The following is a 15882-nucleotide window of genomic DNA, read 5'->3' on the forward strand; positions in this document are numbered from 1 at the left end:
TCAAATATGTGGATGGACAGTGAAAGAGTCTCAGAGTTTATTGACCAGTTAAAGCCTTTTACTTTTAGTGTCTCCATGAGGGCTATCTCTGCAGAATGACATGGTTCTGCAACAGAGACTAACTACTCTATGGTTTGGCTTGTTCTTGTTGACTGTATTTACTAATCTGATTAGAAACCAGGTAAAAAAAAAAAAAAAACACAGACACAACCTAGATTACAAAATAAGGTAATATCATTTATGTCCCCTGTCTTGCTAGTACACTTTATCTCGTCTTCCTCACTTCCTCTCCGAGCAAGTTTTTTTTTGGAATTTTTGGAAACTTTTTTTGTAACGATGACAGTGTCCTTTTCCCTTTTTATTACTTTAATAGTTATCGCAAAAGTGTGTTGTTATCTAGATTATGTGCCAGTTTCTCTTCTTCACAGCCATTTCCTGACTACTTTCCACCTTAATTTAAATTTTTTAGCAGCAAAAAGAGGAATTAAAGACACCAACCGAAACATTAAAAGTTGATAAAAAAGATAATTTATTTTGGTTTATAGATATAAAAGTACAAAAGTACATTCTTCAACAAATTATTTCAGAAAATAAACAAAGTAAATTTAAAACACAGCTTGAATTTTGGTTACGCCGTGGGATCACTTTAATCTTCTTACATTCATGGAATTTACGTATTTTGGTTCATTAAATGTCAACATGTTGAGTGTAGCTCTACATGTTGACATTCACATTCACATTTTTACTGGGAACTTTATGATCTTTTTTTTTTTTTTGCCAAATTAGCAGTTTAAACACATTGCCTGACTTGATACTGTGAAACTGTAGAAACCCCAACCGTTTGGCTTCCAAAGCGGTTTTCCCTACAAACCATTGTGCCCAGGACAGAGAAAGCAAACGTTCTGATGTCAAAACTCAGACGACAAAAGAAATTGTAAGAGTAAGTTAAGTGATACATACATTCATTCAACTAACTCAGTGTGTTACATGACCCTAGAAAACTGCATTATTGTGTTAATGTGACCAAAAACAGACATAAAATACGCACAAATATGTTTGTCTAACTGAAATCGTACCAAGTTGAACTTCTCAAAGCTGGACTAACACGCCCAGATAATGCAGGTGGGAGTTAAGTTACTTCTTCATGTGCATTCAACTCCTTCAGACTAGTGGGACAAGTTTCAGCTCGCTGCTGATTAAAACATTTGTAGATTGTCCTTCTGCTCTACTAAAATCTTGATTGGATGACCAAAGCGTTATCTGACAGAATAACAGAGTAACTCACATGGTTCACAGCACCGTGTCATTCAAACACACTTTGGCCAATAAAGCAACCCCCGTACTGTGCATGTATACTGGGACACAGCAGAGTGGTCCAGTTCCCAGGTCAAGTTGAGTTATAACCTATAAGAAAAAGTATTTAATGGCTCACAGAGAATCCCAATAAACTAATATTTGAGTAGCTGCGATGGGTAAATGAACCGGTGAACCAGATGAAAAAAGGTAACACTAAAACCTACACAGTTTTGCTACGTTGTCTCACGCTGAGTATACAAAATGGGCAACCCAGAAAAAATACGACTTCAAGTTAATTTAAATACACAATGTTAAGAAAAGTTGCTCATACCCATCTGTCCCCATGATTATTTGCATGAATCCCAATTAATATAACAGGAAGAAAATAAATGACTGTTGCTTTCAAAGTGCATATTTAACTGTTTTATATTTCATGAATTTGCGCTATGGTTGTTATATAATTCAAGTGATTTTTATAGCAGGTGAGGATGTTGTACACTAATAACTCTAATTGAATTGAAAAAAAATTTTTTAAAAAACATTTCAGGGTAATACATTCATAAAAAGGTATATATTCTTCATTTCTGCAGCTTACACTTCTTTTGGTTTGCATGACTTGTATATGATGACATTTCAGTACATGGCATAAAGGAGATATATTCAGCAAATTTCATAGTGCATATATCCTGCAGTCTTGTATTTATGCAGTTTTTAGTAGTGGAAGAGGTATTCACATCTTATATATCTATATAATGACCTTGATGCCATAACAGAAATCATCAGCCTTGCATCTTAAGTGTTTCTGCCTCTTCCTTGATAAAGCTTAATTATTTTTCTGTCATGTAGATTCTTCCACAAATCCTTCTCCATAATGTAGTCATGGTTGCTGTAGAAAATGACATTGCTTTTAATGAACCTTTGAACATAGTAGTTGGAGTACTTATTATAGTCTTCAGTCATGAATCCATATGCACTCACCTGTGGATAACAAAATCAGAGAAAACAGTGAAAAGATTTGAAGGCTGTTATGTAGAGTATCTATCTATCTATCTATCTATCTATCTATCTATCTATCTATCTATCTATCTATCTATCTATCTATCTATCTATCTATCTATCTATCTATCTATCTATCTATCTATCTATCTATCTATCTATCTATCTATCTATCTATCTATATGAATAAATGGCACATGGTTTTTTTAAAATAATTATATAAAATATATGGTATCTCCCATCGTGACAATAATATGACATATATATATGATATATATATGTATATGTTTCATATAATTCAAGTGATATATACATATATATGTGTATATATATATATATATATAGCAGACATGGACTTTTTTTGTGTGACTGGAAACATTTTTGGCAGTTACCGTCAATACCTGCATGAATATGTCAAGAGAGTGGTCATCTTTCAGCTATTGAATTGGTCAAGACTGCTTTGATACTTCCTCTAAGGTCTCCTTCATAGTGCTTTGTCACCATTTCGAAAAAAAAATCCAAAATTCAATATTACCTTCAGAGCTAATTCCTAGAATAACCCAATCCAAAATAAATGAATATACTTGCACAATTGAAAGTGTTGTGGAAAAGTTGGAGTTGTTTAAACTTACTGTGTCACAGGTGTGCAAGGCCAGGAAGAGAGTAAAGGCCCCATTGGTTGGTCGGACAATCGCCCAGAATGTAGCATTCAGATTTTGTGACTTTAAGAATCTGTGGACAAAAAGAAGTTGTCAAATATACACGAGACAAGTGATCATTATGTTAATATAGATTCATTCAAGATGATAAATGCTCAGAGCTGCAGTAAAAGTTTGTCTAAAAGGCTGAACAGGTTTTGGATAAATCTGAAATGATATTGTTCAGGTCATTAAACACAGGACTTACAGGGCATATGTTATGAAACAAACAAAAGCTTCTTTGTGCCTGAGAAATTTATTTTTGTCTGAGACGATGACCAATTCAAAATCTCAGTTGTAACAAAGCCCCTCCACTTTGTTTGGAGCCACTTAGGTTTGAAAACATCTGTATCCAGCCATAATTTTGGGTGGCTCAACGGCACACTTAGAGGTGTCACTGTCGGTCTGCTCAGCACGAGCTACACACAGGCCAAATCAGAGCTTTCAAATGTCTTCCAACTGCGACCTCAGTTTACTTTTAGACTTTTCAACCTATATTTTCTCCTTTTTTTAGTCCTTTTTCTCCGTATGTAGCAGTTCAGCTCTTCTCTGAGCATTTTCACAGACTCTGCATTGCCCTAATGCTTGGGGACATGCTCCAGCAGTGCCTTGAACTTCAGGATCTCTGACTCTGCAACATTGAATTTGAGCTGAGCATTTTCCTGCAACACTAAACAATGTTTCATGTCGACGATGGCTGATTATAAAGATACTAGTGGTTTTCTGCCATGTATCCTGACTCTGCTGGTGTATCCAGTCCAGGTTCAAGAGCAGCATTGTTATTTGGTTTATACCCAAATCTCGTGTGGTCAAACACAGGGATTTCCTGGATCATAGTAAGTCTCGGCTCTGTCCCAGTGATTTTGAGCTCTGTCTCGTGGCTGCGTATCTTTGGGTACACAAACTGCGTCCCTGGCCTAAAAGCGGTGGAGTCTTTTGAATGATTAAATTCTCTGTGGTGCTTGCCTCAAAAGTTGGGCTTTTTAGAGTAGTGGCAGATCCCAGTACGCCAGTTGTTTTAAGCTGTATATCTTTGCTCAGCATTTTATTATTTATTGATTATGTTTTATGTTATTTATCTCTGATCCTACAGCAGTGTTGTCCCTGTCAAATTAAAACAAACTTTGCATTGCTTCAGTTAAAAGTCAGGATCTTCCGTAATAATCCTGTTTGTTCGCTGGTGTTTCGCACCTCAATTGTTGGTATTGAGATTCTTTTGTGATCTTTAAGAGAAACAAAGTGTTATTTGGGACAGATTCTTCATGCAATTCCAATTTTTCCAAATTAATTCAATAATATGAATGACAATAAAATTTAGATTTTTATGGCTGAAGTAACTATTAAAGGTTTGATTCTACATAAATTCATCGCAGTAACTTTTATCTGACAATGAGCCATTTTAAAAGTTCAAGACTTCTCAAACAGAAAAGCTAAATTATGAAAGAATTATTGATCTATAGGGAGACGCTACAGGTGAAATGAGTTTAGGTTTTACATTCATACAAAAACTATTTGTATTCTGAGAGTTTTGAAATGGCATGTTTAGATATGCCAAGTAAAGCGTTGTCCAGCCAACTGATGTTGTCTTCATTTTCCTTTAAAATTACAGCACTTGTACTGTACCTGTTTCTGTTGTACCTGTTCTTTATGTTTTTAACCCTGTTTTATGAGGCAGGCTGGGCAGCATCATTGGTTGTCAGCTGCTATGAAAAGATTATTGCAGTTTCTTAACGCTCTCAGTTTTAAACCATAAAATGTTTGGAGGCTGACCTGTTTCGAACATATCGGAGGAAGTCCTGGTGCAGAACGTAGAAACGGCTCTCATTGTACTGCCCTGAATAGTAAGTCCTGGGCCTGGAGGGTTCAAACAAGGAGGACAGTGGTGATTATGTAAGAACAACATGATGACTTTTGGCTTTTTAAAATGTTTTTACTATATCATATTGACCAATCACAAGTAATGAACTGAGATTTGTTGTTTCCCTTGACACCAATCACAAATGCGGAGGGTTGTGCGTAGACAATGAGCTGTACTACCTAACAGTCAAACGGAATAATAACATCCATCATGAAATCTAATAGTAAAATCCTGGCAATTTTCTTTCCCTAAAAGTATATATATATTTAAATCACTGAAGACAACGCTTATGGTGACATCAAGACTATCCCGAGTAGGAGGTGAACAACACAAACTTTAAACAAACTCCTTAGATTAGAAGGAAAAAATCTTGTAAAGTTGAAAACATCAAGTTAGCTAACTGCCTACTTTTACAGATTATTTAGCTCATTTGTGCTTCCCACACAGTGGGACAGTGAAAGAATGGAAGAAAAAACACAATATACTACAGACTACATAAATACTTAAGCTTTGATAGAGTGTGTTGTTGTTCTAATTATTACTACTTATTATGATAAATTTGAATCGAAGACGTGCTTTTAAACATGGTAATCTTTAGGTTGAAGGAAGTTAAATAGATAGATGGATGTTTTGGTGTTGATAAAGGTTCATAGTCTACATATGAAACGCTTGAATGAAATATTAAATTGAGTTAATGTTCACTCTTTGTTGAGGTATGGCCCTGAAGAGACCCTTTCTCCTTTAAGAAGACCCTCGAGCCACTGGAAATCCCTCATCCCCTCTGGAATCATGACATACTTTATACTCTGAAAAAATGAAGAGGAGAACAAAAAAAGTAATCTTTTATCTTGTGTGGGAAGTATAGGTTATCTTAAACTGCTGCTGTAGTGTCAGTACCTCATCGTGAGGGGCAGATGTGTAACCATACTGCTGGAAAAAATAAGGGGATGCAGTGATGGAGTGGGCTGTGTGAACGTACACCGATGTTCTGTTCCCTACATCTTCCTCATAACCCTTGATGACTGCACCATTCATCCTGTCACACAAACAAATCAGAACAGGTTACTTTCCAGATGTTGATACTGACTATCTCTTTCACAAACTGCCCCCAATTTTGTACAATTGTCATACACCTCACGTCTAAGCAAGGTTTTCGCCTACTTTTGGTTTTAATTACTGGCTCTGACAGTTAAACTGGTATTGTTTTGACCTTGTAAATCTGTCTGTGCTGTCAAACAAACTAGTTTTTATTTAGGAAAAGATCAGTCAGATCATTTCATGTGGCTTCTTCAGTTGTTCCGAGTAATTTTCCTGTGGATTGTTAGTTTGTTTTTCCTTGTAGCTTTTTCAGTTCTCCTTTAATAAACCTACAAAGATCATCTGCCAGCTCAGCCTCTATCCTCTCCTGTCTGCATTTGGGTCCTCTCTTTCACAGTCCGTGACAGATCAGCTACACGGTACTACCTACAATGGAAAACCAAAACTGCATATGCATGTTCAGGCAGTAGAACTGTGTCAATAATAATTTGCGTTTGGAAGATTGAATTTAGTCATTGTGAAGTGAAGCATTACCTTTTCATATGCAATTATAGGTTATTATGTTGTATCTTTATTATGGTTATTGGGGGGTAAGGGAAACGTGTCAGCAAAGAGTTGACAAAGAGCTATTGTTAGAGATAAAATTGCACTGTTGGACTCTGAAAATGTCTTTAATTATGGTAAAACCATGCATATGCCATAATTATTCGCATCAAAAAGAAACCGAGCAGTGGAGGCCAGAAGTAAAAACATAAGATGGTATGTTAAAATCTGAATGCTTTCAAACACAATGCAGTTAATTTATTTTGGTTACATATGATGTTTGGTTTTACAAGCATTGGCTGCAGAAGGAAAGTAAGAAAGATGCTGACTAACAATCAGCCTGTATCTAAGTTGCTTTTTAAGAAATCTTGTTCATTTGACATCATTGAACCTAGTTTATTGTATCTCATCCTATATTTCTTCTGTTGGCTTCGCTAAGTATTCTGTAACTTTCTTCATATATGTGAATTAACTCACAGTATTTTTTGATTGAAAAAACATCTGAAACACATAAATTGCCGATAGAAATCTAAGTTGAAGTTTGGCTAAATTAATTACAAGAGTGACTGTTTTCTTTCCAACGTCTTCATACGGTCGTTGATCACACACGAGGAAAAAGTTTTCAGACTTCTAGACCACGAGTAAACCAATTTTCAGCCAAAACTAAATGTTGAAGTCGCTGCTGGAGCTCTCAGAGATTTAAGCAAGATTTAGAGACTTACTTCCTACATCGTACATGTCTACACTCATTTGCGTGATATATGAATTGATTAAATTTACTAAATTACTTAAATTACCTAGATTACTCCAAGTGTTTGAAGGCAAAACCAGAAGTGGACTGTTCAACGGGAAGAAAATCTGTCATACAATGTCGCAAATGAATAAGGAATTGACATTTATGGAAATTAAATCCCACTGAAATGCTGTGGGAAGGATTTTAAATTCACATTATGTGCAGGAAAACCCATGGACATTTTGCACAGGAGAGAATTTTATATGAGGAAGTAGCAGGCTGCCACATTGATATTTTGGGGAATGATGATATAAATAGATCACTTTCCATGTGGTGTTGTATGAATATTTGGCCTTTTATCTGTAGGCACTGTTTCATAAAAGATTATTATTTACTTGTCCCACTTCGTGAGAACAAGCAAATCATTTTCATGAAACCTTGTTCAAACTTTTGATTGTTTAAATTGTTTAAAATGGCTAATGTGCTTCACTGCCCCATGTTATACAGCAGGGTTGTGACAGAAATGTCATCTCTTGCAGTATTTAACTGTGATTGCTTTAAAACCCTATGGCAAAACAAAATCGACTAACAGGTTTGCTCTCCCTATCTTCCTTACCGAAAAACATAATCATGAGCATCAATCTCAGCCCCCATTTTTGAGCCGTTGAGGATTCCTCCGGCGCCTACCACCGCACAGCGCACACAACCATCACCACCTTTCGGAGGGAGCAGTGGCTCTTTTGGCTTTGGAATCAGCTTCAGTGAAGGCATTACATCTGCAAGCAGTGATATAAGACAAAAAAAATCAGGTCCGGTGTGAAAAGACCTGAAAAGAGTGAATGTTTACTCAAACCCAGAGCTAGAAAAAGGTCACTTTCTCTTAAATGTGTATCGTTGAAGGTTTTTTAACAATGTGAAGCAATTCGCATTCGATTGTAACTTTAAAAAACTGGTATTTCTCTGGGGCTTTTAATAGCCTTTTAACTAATTTCTATTTAAAGAACCAGTGACAACAGAGTAGAATAAATAGCTGACAGTTTTTGCTCTCATTCATATATGACTGGCTTCAGGTTTAACAATGACCCCAATGCAAATTCAAATCAACTATGGAAAACAACTAACAGAAGTTTAATCAGTGACCCATATCTGGTGATGGACTGGTATGTGAAAAAACACATTATCATATCATCATATCATATAACGATAAGCTTGATATGAAGACTAACTAGAATGAATTCCACAAACGTGCTGTGTGTTACCCACCCTTTGAAAATAGCCTTTTATCTAAATATTCTATTTGGTTAGACATCAATGAGCAGAACATAACAAAGATCCTCCAAAGTAAGAAGGAGAACTGAACAAACACAAACTGCAATAACTCTCTCAAACCATGAAATAAGCTATTTAACATCTAATGTAGCCTGAGTAGACAATAAATGTGCATATATGTATTTTGGCTCATGTAGTCTTTGATGTGTGAGCCTCCAGCCACCACATCAGTTGAGGAAAGGCTTTGTCTCTGATTTTTTAGAAAATAGAGGCCACAACATATAAAATTATTAATGATCAGCTTTTTAGATAACCATCACTGCACTGAAATAACCTCTGAAGTTGTTATAAACTGCTCAGTTTAATAATGTGTGTGGAGTTTCCTGAAATTAGATCACTCACAAAAACTGTATGGAGAAGCCTGACTGCACTGGTGCTCGTGAACTTCCCCATATTTGTTTCCTTGTTCCATATCATTTTGTTCATCTATGACTCGTCTCTGACCTGCCTTTATAATGCAAACCTATCAGTTGAACTGTTTTTTGCGGAAACAGCAACACACACCTTGTATTATGTTTTTGAGAAAAAATGTTACCTTTGCACAACTGTCAGCCTTAGCCAAAACTGCCCTCTCTTTCCCCCCTGCTTCCCTTTTTGTTTGCTTTGTGTCGCAATAAATGTGTTGTTTAATCTCTAATTTATCACAATATAGGCTACTACCTTGATGTATTAATTAAAGGATTCTTTAGGTTTAAACTTGAATCTTTGAATTTGAATAGTGTCAGTCTGTGTATTTCAATCTTTTCTTGATAGTGGAAAATTACAATAATGCAACAATAAACTGAATATTAGAATTGTTATTTAACTTTATGTCTATGAAACAAATGGGATGAGCTCATAAAAAAACATTTATGAGCTCATCCCATCATAAAACCATGGAAGATACAAAAACAAATAATTGTTGAATGCGTGGGCATCCATATATTAGGTGTTTTATTTATTTATACATACATAAATATACATTATATACTTTGTATAATATCATGAATCTTGAGTCATTTATTTATATTTTATTTCCATTTGGTTGCCATATGCCAAAGAGAAACATATCCATTTTATGAAAATGTAATAGTAAAAGTACCTCATTGTCTAATCAACAGATTTTAAATTCCAGTTAGATATCAGTTCATTTAAGAATATATGGGCATAAAACATGATTTTTTTTGTCCATAGAGAGTGTTCCTGTTGAATTGTAAAAAAAACTTTGATTTACATAAGTTCACTATAATCTGTTGATAATGCAAGAGTAGTGCAAATGAGAAAGTTTGTACAATCTATTCTAAGGGGAGAGACATTTCCTTGTTAATTCTGAAGAAATGACTTTGTTCAAACAAGTGGAGACTGTTTTGCAATATCAGCATGAGGGACTGAAGTGAAATACCTGTACGTTAGTCATCAACCCCACACTGTAGTTTCAAAATACTGTCGGAGAGAATTTCTGTCTCACACAGACACAAAGAAATACCCACCGTTGTACCTGAATTCCATAAACCCAAAAGGATTGTTGAAGTGTGAAAGTCGGTTCCACTCGCTCATGTTGATATTATCTTTGTGCAGAAACAAACGAATGTTGGGAAGAAAAGCCTTCTGGAGGAACTCATCCTTGGAGTTTCGCAGAGACTGGGCACAAGTCTGAGCACAATAAAAGATTCCAAAATGAGATAAGCCTTGAAATGAAATGCCAATTGGGCTAAACAACTGATTTATTGAAATCTCAGGAAACGGGCAGCAAGGCAGAAACACAGTACCATTGTTCTCATAAACTAATTTCATGGTATGAGGACATTTGATATGATATGCATGCAGGATACACCAAAGGTACATTGATAAGATATTGTGCCCGGACCTCCTGCCACACCCTGAATACAGGGTAATACATGATTTCTGTCCTGTTTTGTCCTAACATGCTTACTGTTTGTCTAGGTGAGGCATCCTGGTTATAAACATCCTCAAAATCCCACTGTGGAAGCTTCTTGAAGGATTCTCTTGATAGGACGGGAATAGGAGTCTCGGGAACTGAAGACATCGTCTGATCCCTTTTTGGTTTCGTCACAGAGCTGCTTTGGGTTGTTTCGTTGATTTTTGGTAAATGTGCTGAGATAAACAATGCGTGTGGTGGAGTCAAGTTCCTTTCCTCTTGCCAGAATATATAATGGCCAAACAAGCCGTCTTCTCCTCTGGATCCGTTTTTTACTGAGAAGGCTGGCCAGATGCTTTTGAAAGTTGATAAAAAAACATTTTTTTTAAAAACACCGGAAAAGAAATAAAGTTGATAAAAATAAAGCTGAAATGGCAGGATAAATGTATCCTTCAATATAAAAAGGATTTAGCAAATCATTTACAATGTAATCGTTCAGATTAAAAGCAGTCGTTCGTTCCAAACTTTATCTTAACTGTTTCTCAACAGAAAATACCAAAACACACCTTACCTGATGCTTTTTGAATTTTCCCATGTCAGAAGATAAAACGTAGCAGTGACTGAGATCACTATGAGAAAAAAAAACCCACTGACAGTCTGAACTGCCATCCCTGAGAAGAGGAGGCTTTGCTGTTGAAATAATCACGGGCAGGTCGGAGATTAGTGGCAAGTGTTGCTTAAAGGAAGCGTTATACAGAAACGTTTCTAACCAGTGCTTACTTTACCACACCCCATTTATATTACCTCAGAAGGGTTTAACCTGAAAACATTTTCAGGTATTTCATACCTTCAAACAGATCCGATTGGGCAACAAAGAGGTACAACCAAGACAAATAGTAATACACACGCACAGCCTCACAATAATTTCTTTTATTACATAGGAAACATGGGTGGAGAATATGCTGACAAAACTAATAGAAATACAATCCTTTATCCCTTATTTGCATATTCACCTAATCTGTGCAGGTGAGTCTTCATATGACACGTGGACAAAAACCGTACGATTTGAAACCCAAATGAGCAGTTGTTGTCACAGTAGAGTATACACATTAATTGAACACTGAGAATATGTTTATTAATGCATTTGGTACGCTTGATTAGTCCGTCAGCAGCGCTCGGGTTTATAAGAGCACAGGCGATGAGTTTGATCCCATTTTGGAGCTTTCTCAGATGGAATAAAGTCGGAGCTGGTCCTCTAAGTCTCCCTCGGACATCTCTCCAAACGTTTCCTTGTTGTCTTTTAACAGCTGGAAAATGGCAGTCAGCTGTTCTCGCTGCACCCTGGGGAGAAAAGCATCAAAGAAATACTGAGAGGTTAAAAAGAACCTATATGCTCCTGCACACATCAAGTGCAAATTTTATGAATACATTTTTACTGGTAAACAGCAGAAACACATTAAGTAGAGGTCACAAGTTTTATTTTTCCTGGCAGACAAACAAACTGATACAAACTGGTACAAAGAAACACAACTCCCTTGTGTTTTTATCTAACAGTCTCAGAAACTGATAGATTTAAGGAACTGCAATGCAGCATTTTGCACAATATCTATGTTTAAACATAGTAGGTGTAAAAGTCACTCTGGCTTTGGGTTTAATTGCTGGAATATCAGTATAAAAATAGGCCAACAAGTGTCAGCAATGAAACAAGGACTCGTGTTTTCTATAATTGTATTAGCTTACATATTCCCAGCTGTTCTTTGGGCCACACTTGTTAGACTGTAGGCAGGTTATTAGAATTGATTAATAAAAACACATATTTCTTTCATCACGGCATACATTTCCCATTTTCCCTTCATCTTTTCTGTTCCGAAGCGACTGACAGGCTTTAGACAATGGATGTTTTGTCAGCTCGGGTCTCAGTGTTGTCTTACACTGGCTCCCCCTTGTGGCAAAACACAAAGACGCCCTCAAAGAATTAACTACTGCTCAAAGGTGGCGATTAAAGATACAATCAACACCTGCTGTGTGTCACACCTGAGGCGCACAGGTCTAATGAGGAATAATATGGCAGTAAGGGAAGGAAAAGTGGGATCGGATAAGCAACACTCCACAGCCACATCAGTCGCTTCATGGCCACATGAGGATAAAGAACTGCTGATGCTAAAATATTTGTTTAGGTCAAGACAGTGAATAAAAATTGGCCCAGGTTATTATTTTGTTCTTTGTTCTTCTCATGCAATGGCCAGAAAGTGACTCTTCTGGGACAAACAGCTTACAGTAACTTATACTTTACCACATGTTTGCTTCTTTTTCATGCTCACAGATAGTTAAAGTCTGTGTGGGAATGGATCCTGCAACGATAAGATGTGCAGATGCATAACACAAAGCAGCGAGCAAACACTGAGTGTTTTATTTAAGCCTCCTCTCAGACAGTTAATGCCTGGCAGAGATCCAATCTCACTGGACTCAGTCAAGACTAAAGCTGAGCGGGTGAGACAGCAGATGAACATACAGCACACGTGAAGCAGCGAAAGGAAGGGAGGACGAAGTGGCAGTGACACTGACATTTTCAATAGAGATGTAGCCAAAAGACCCATTTTGAGGCATGTCTGCATGGTTCTGAAATAACATGGGAGGATAAAGAGGGACTTCACACTAGTCTATAAGCTTTAATAAACACTTTACAGATCAGTTGTAGGCAGAGTTGTTGGGCTTGTTTAAAATCCTCCTCCATCACGTGACTTGGAGGTGTGATCCTCAACATTTCCAAAAAGCTGGCAGCCCAAAAGCTGTTCCTGGTAATGACTGATAACTGATGTACGATCAACCTTGCAGCTTAAGGCCTCTCAGTAGATGTGTTTTCAACTGAAAAACGGCACCCGTTTTTGTCGTTTTTAAACCCACCTTTGCTCCTCCTCTAGCTCCTCTTTGGACATCATCCTTTCTAAGTGGTGGGATCTTGCCCTTCCAGGAACATACTTCAAGGAGTTTTGATCCGAGTCGGTCTTCTCTGCTTTAAGAGACAAACAGAACACAGAAAAATCCACAATCAAATCTTGACATATTAAATAATGAAGAATGAATTAAAATATTACACTGATAAGTCTTTCAAAGTGGGTAAAAGTGCTCACCATTGATCCCTGGGCTCTCTGTGGCTCCTTCAGTCTGGGGGTAAGAGAAAGCACACTTTAGGAGCTCCATATCAGAGAGCCCAATGAGCGACCTACGGTTTCTCTCTGACGAGGCCTCGGATGACGAATCTACATCTAAGCTTGTGTGCCTAGATCCAGAACTGGGTACAGACAGGCTGGATGTGGAGTGCTCAGCTGTTGCTGCTTCTTTTGTGTGAAGGTGGGAGTGTTCCTCCTCCTGTCAGACAATTATGGGGTCAGATGGCCTCAAACCATTATTTTCTACAGGTATTTTTTTTACCATTCAAATATCTGATTGTGACACCTAAACCTTAACTGCTCATTCCAGGTTTCACCACTGATTTCACCATCGTGCTCATATGAAATCCTTCTCTCTGTAGTCTTTTGTTCAACTTGTCCAACTCTGAGTCGGAGACTTTTTACCGTCTCTAATGGGCATTTATGAATGTTAAAAACAGATCAGGGAGGTCGAGACATGAGTGGTGGGTGGGGACATTATTAAAAACAGATGTAAAGATGTGTTACTTCTATTCACTGATGTCATCTAAAACAGTGAACACCTGATGTTCCCAAGATGATCCATTCTAGCTTGATTTCCGTATGTATCGTGTAGCCTTCTGACAGCTTGTATGTTAAATGTAAAAAAAATCGTCCTCAAAAAAGGTCAAAGTAACATCCACGTGAATGCCAGGATGCAGAATTTCCCAGCAGAACATCGCAGTGTATCAAAGGTTTAAATGCTGTGGCTGATCGGTGTAAACGTAAGCTGACAGACGGCTTCAGTTTGGCTGGTTACTGCTGTTGATGTTACAGATTATCCAAAGTAACACCATAAGTCATTTTAAAACCGCTTCACCTGGACTGGAGCGGCCACAACATGAAAACACTGCTTGCTTGTTAACTGTATCAATTATAATAATCCAGTTAAAGAACATGCACCAAACGAGTAATGGAGAATGAGTTCTTTTTTATGTCTGTGCAGATTACTTGAGAGGGATTTTAACGCTTATTTCCTGAAGGGGGCTGTCTGTAAATAAGGGAGAATGTGTATTTCTTCTTCATGTAGCCCTCTCCTGCTCTTCCCTGTTGCATAAACTCACATACCATCCAATCACCTTACTTTCCATCCTGCGATGCTCTGTTTTAATGCTGATACCCACCTATACTGCTGTTAAATGTATTCCAGCATTCCCAGTTGTGTTGACATGTGGAGATCTGATTGGTATCTCAACTCCAGCAGATTAGGGGAGAATTACATAAAGAAACACTTCAACAAGGCACATTTAACAACCACACCTCTTCCCCGTGTGTGCACAGTATGGCAGGCAGATTACAGGCTACTTACTGAGAGCACAGATTTGACAACATCCCAGTGATCGTGAGCGCTCCCGCTGATCTGACTCCAGTCGTCCACTTCCTTCTTCTTCTTCTCGGCTAAATGGCCGTTTTGCTTCGGCCCGGGCGGCTCTAATCCTCCGGCCGCCCCGTCCCCTCGGAGTCGGAAATAACTCCGTGCGTTTGCGAGCTCTGCTGCAGGCGAGGAGCCTTTGAACAGCGACGTTGCCACCACTACGGCGAGAAGCGTGAAAATGATAGCCGATAGTATAAAAGTTACATCCATTGTCAGTCGATTGGAGTCGTGTCGCTGTTCCGCGTTTGCCTTCACCTGAGCGCACAGCTTGCACCCTGTCACTCAGCCATCCCGCAGCTCGGGATAATCCCCACCAAACATCAACGTTAACGAGCAGTTTACGGGATACAGGACAATCTCCTCTCCGACCAGGACGTCACATCCCCTGGTTACGCCCCCCCCATGACGCCAGACTGGCCCTTGGACTGGACAGGTGGGCTGGCACGGTGCGCTGCAACGTGCTCGGATTTGTTTGCGCGCGCCGTTAATCCACTCAGAGGGACAAACTCGCCTCATTTAAATGGTTTCTGACAGAACCCGTGTACCGGAGGTCAAGTCAAGCCGGGTTTACAGACAGCCGAGGGCAAAGTATTCTCACCTGAAGACGAACCATTAAAACAGGGAGTAACAGTTCAAATCAAACTTTATTTATATAGCACCTTTCATACAAAAAAAAAAAACAGCACAAAGTGCTTTACATAATAAAATCAATAATCAAATCAATTCATGCATAAACTCACACACAACATCACACTGACAACCACACTGCACACATACCACCCCCCCACCACCCCCAACCTGAGCAACATCATTAAAATCTGGCCTGACGCTGAAGTGAGGAAACGGTATCTTGGGAATCTGTCCACACCGGGAGCCGGCCCACCAATGACCACAGAGGCCGCCACCACGGGGAACCGCCCAGATCAGGGCAGGCCGGCATCCACACCACAGCCAGGGCTGCAGTGCAGGA

At 38.3% G+C, this 15882-nt stretch overlaps 2 protein-coding genes across 4 annotated transcripts; both read right to left on the reverse strand.

Annotated features, from left to right (window-relative positions):
• Positions 1 to 512: 512 nt before the first annotated feature.
• Positions 513 to 11147, reverse strand: LOC142374202 (alpha-N-acetylgalactosaminide alpha-2,6-sialyltransferase 1-like). Of its 2 annotated transcripts, XM_075457747.1 has the most exons (9): positions 10921 to 11147; positions 10404 to 10704; positions 9961 to 10123; positions 7779 to 7938; positions 5746 to 5884; positions 5551 to 5654; positions 4761 to 4844; positions 2925 to 3024; positions 513 to 2274 (listed from the first exon to the last, which is right to left on the reverse strand). In XM_075457747.1, the coding sequence occupies exons 1-9, from the start codon at positions 11016 to 11018 to the stop codon at positions 2089 to 2091; spliced, it is 1335 nt and encodes a 444-aa protein (XP_075313862.1). In that variant the 5' UTR covers positions 11019 to 11147; the 3' UTR covers positions 513 to 2088. The 2 variants fall into 2 exon arrangements, with proteins under 2 accessions (XP_075313862.1, XP_075313863.1); XM_075457748.1 differs by lacking the exons at positions 5551 to 5654; positions 5746 to 5884 and having other exon boundaries at positions 10921 to 11146.
• A 116-nt stretch (positions 11148 to 11263) lies between these two features.
• mxra7 (matrix-remodelling associated 7) lies at positions 11264 to 15402 on the reverse strand. Of its 2 annotated transcripts, none has more exons than XM_075457096.1 (4): positions 14847 to 15402; positions 13481 to 13718; positions 13254 to 13359; positions 11264 to 11690 (listed from the first exon to the last, which is right to left on the reverse strand). In XM_075457096.1, the coding sequence occupies exons 1-4, from the start codon at positions 15120 to 15122 to the stop codon at positions 11576 to 11578; spliced, it is 735 nt and encodes a 244-aa protein (XP_075313211.1). In that variant the 5' UTR covers positions 15123 to 15402; the 3' UTR covers positions 11264 to 11575. The 2 variants fall into 2 exon arrangements, with proteins under 2 accessions (XP_075313211.1, XP_075313210.1); XM_075457095.1 differs by having other exon boundaries at positions 13254 to 13362; positions 14847 to 15401.
• Positions 15403 to 15882: the final 480 nt, after the last annotated feature.

This window comes from Odontesthes bonariensis, chromosome 23, assembly GCF_027942865.1.
Source record: "Odontesthes bonariensis isolate fOdoBon6 chromosome 23, fOdoBon6.hap1, whole genome shotgun sequence".
In the NCBI taxonomy this organism is placed as follows: domain Eukaryota; kingdom Metazoa; phylum Chordata; class Actinopteri; order Atheriniformes; family Atherinopsidae; genus Odontesthes; species Odontesthes bonariensis.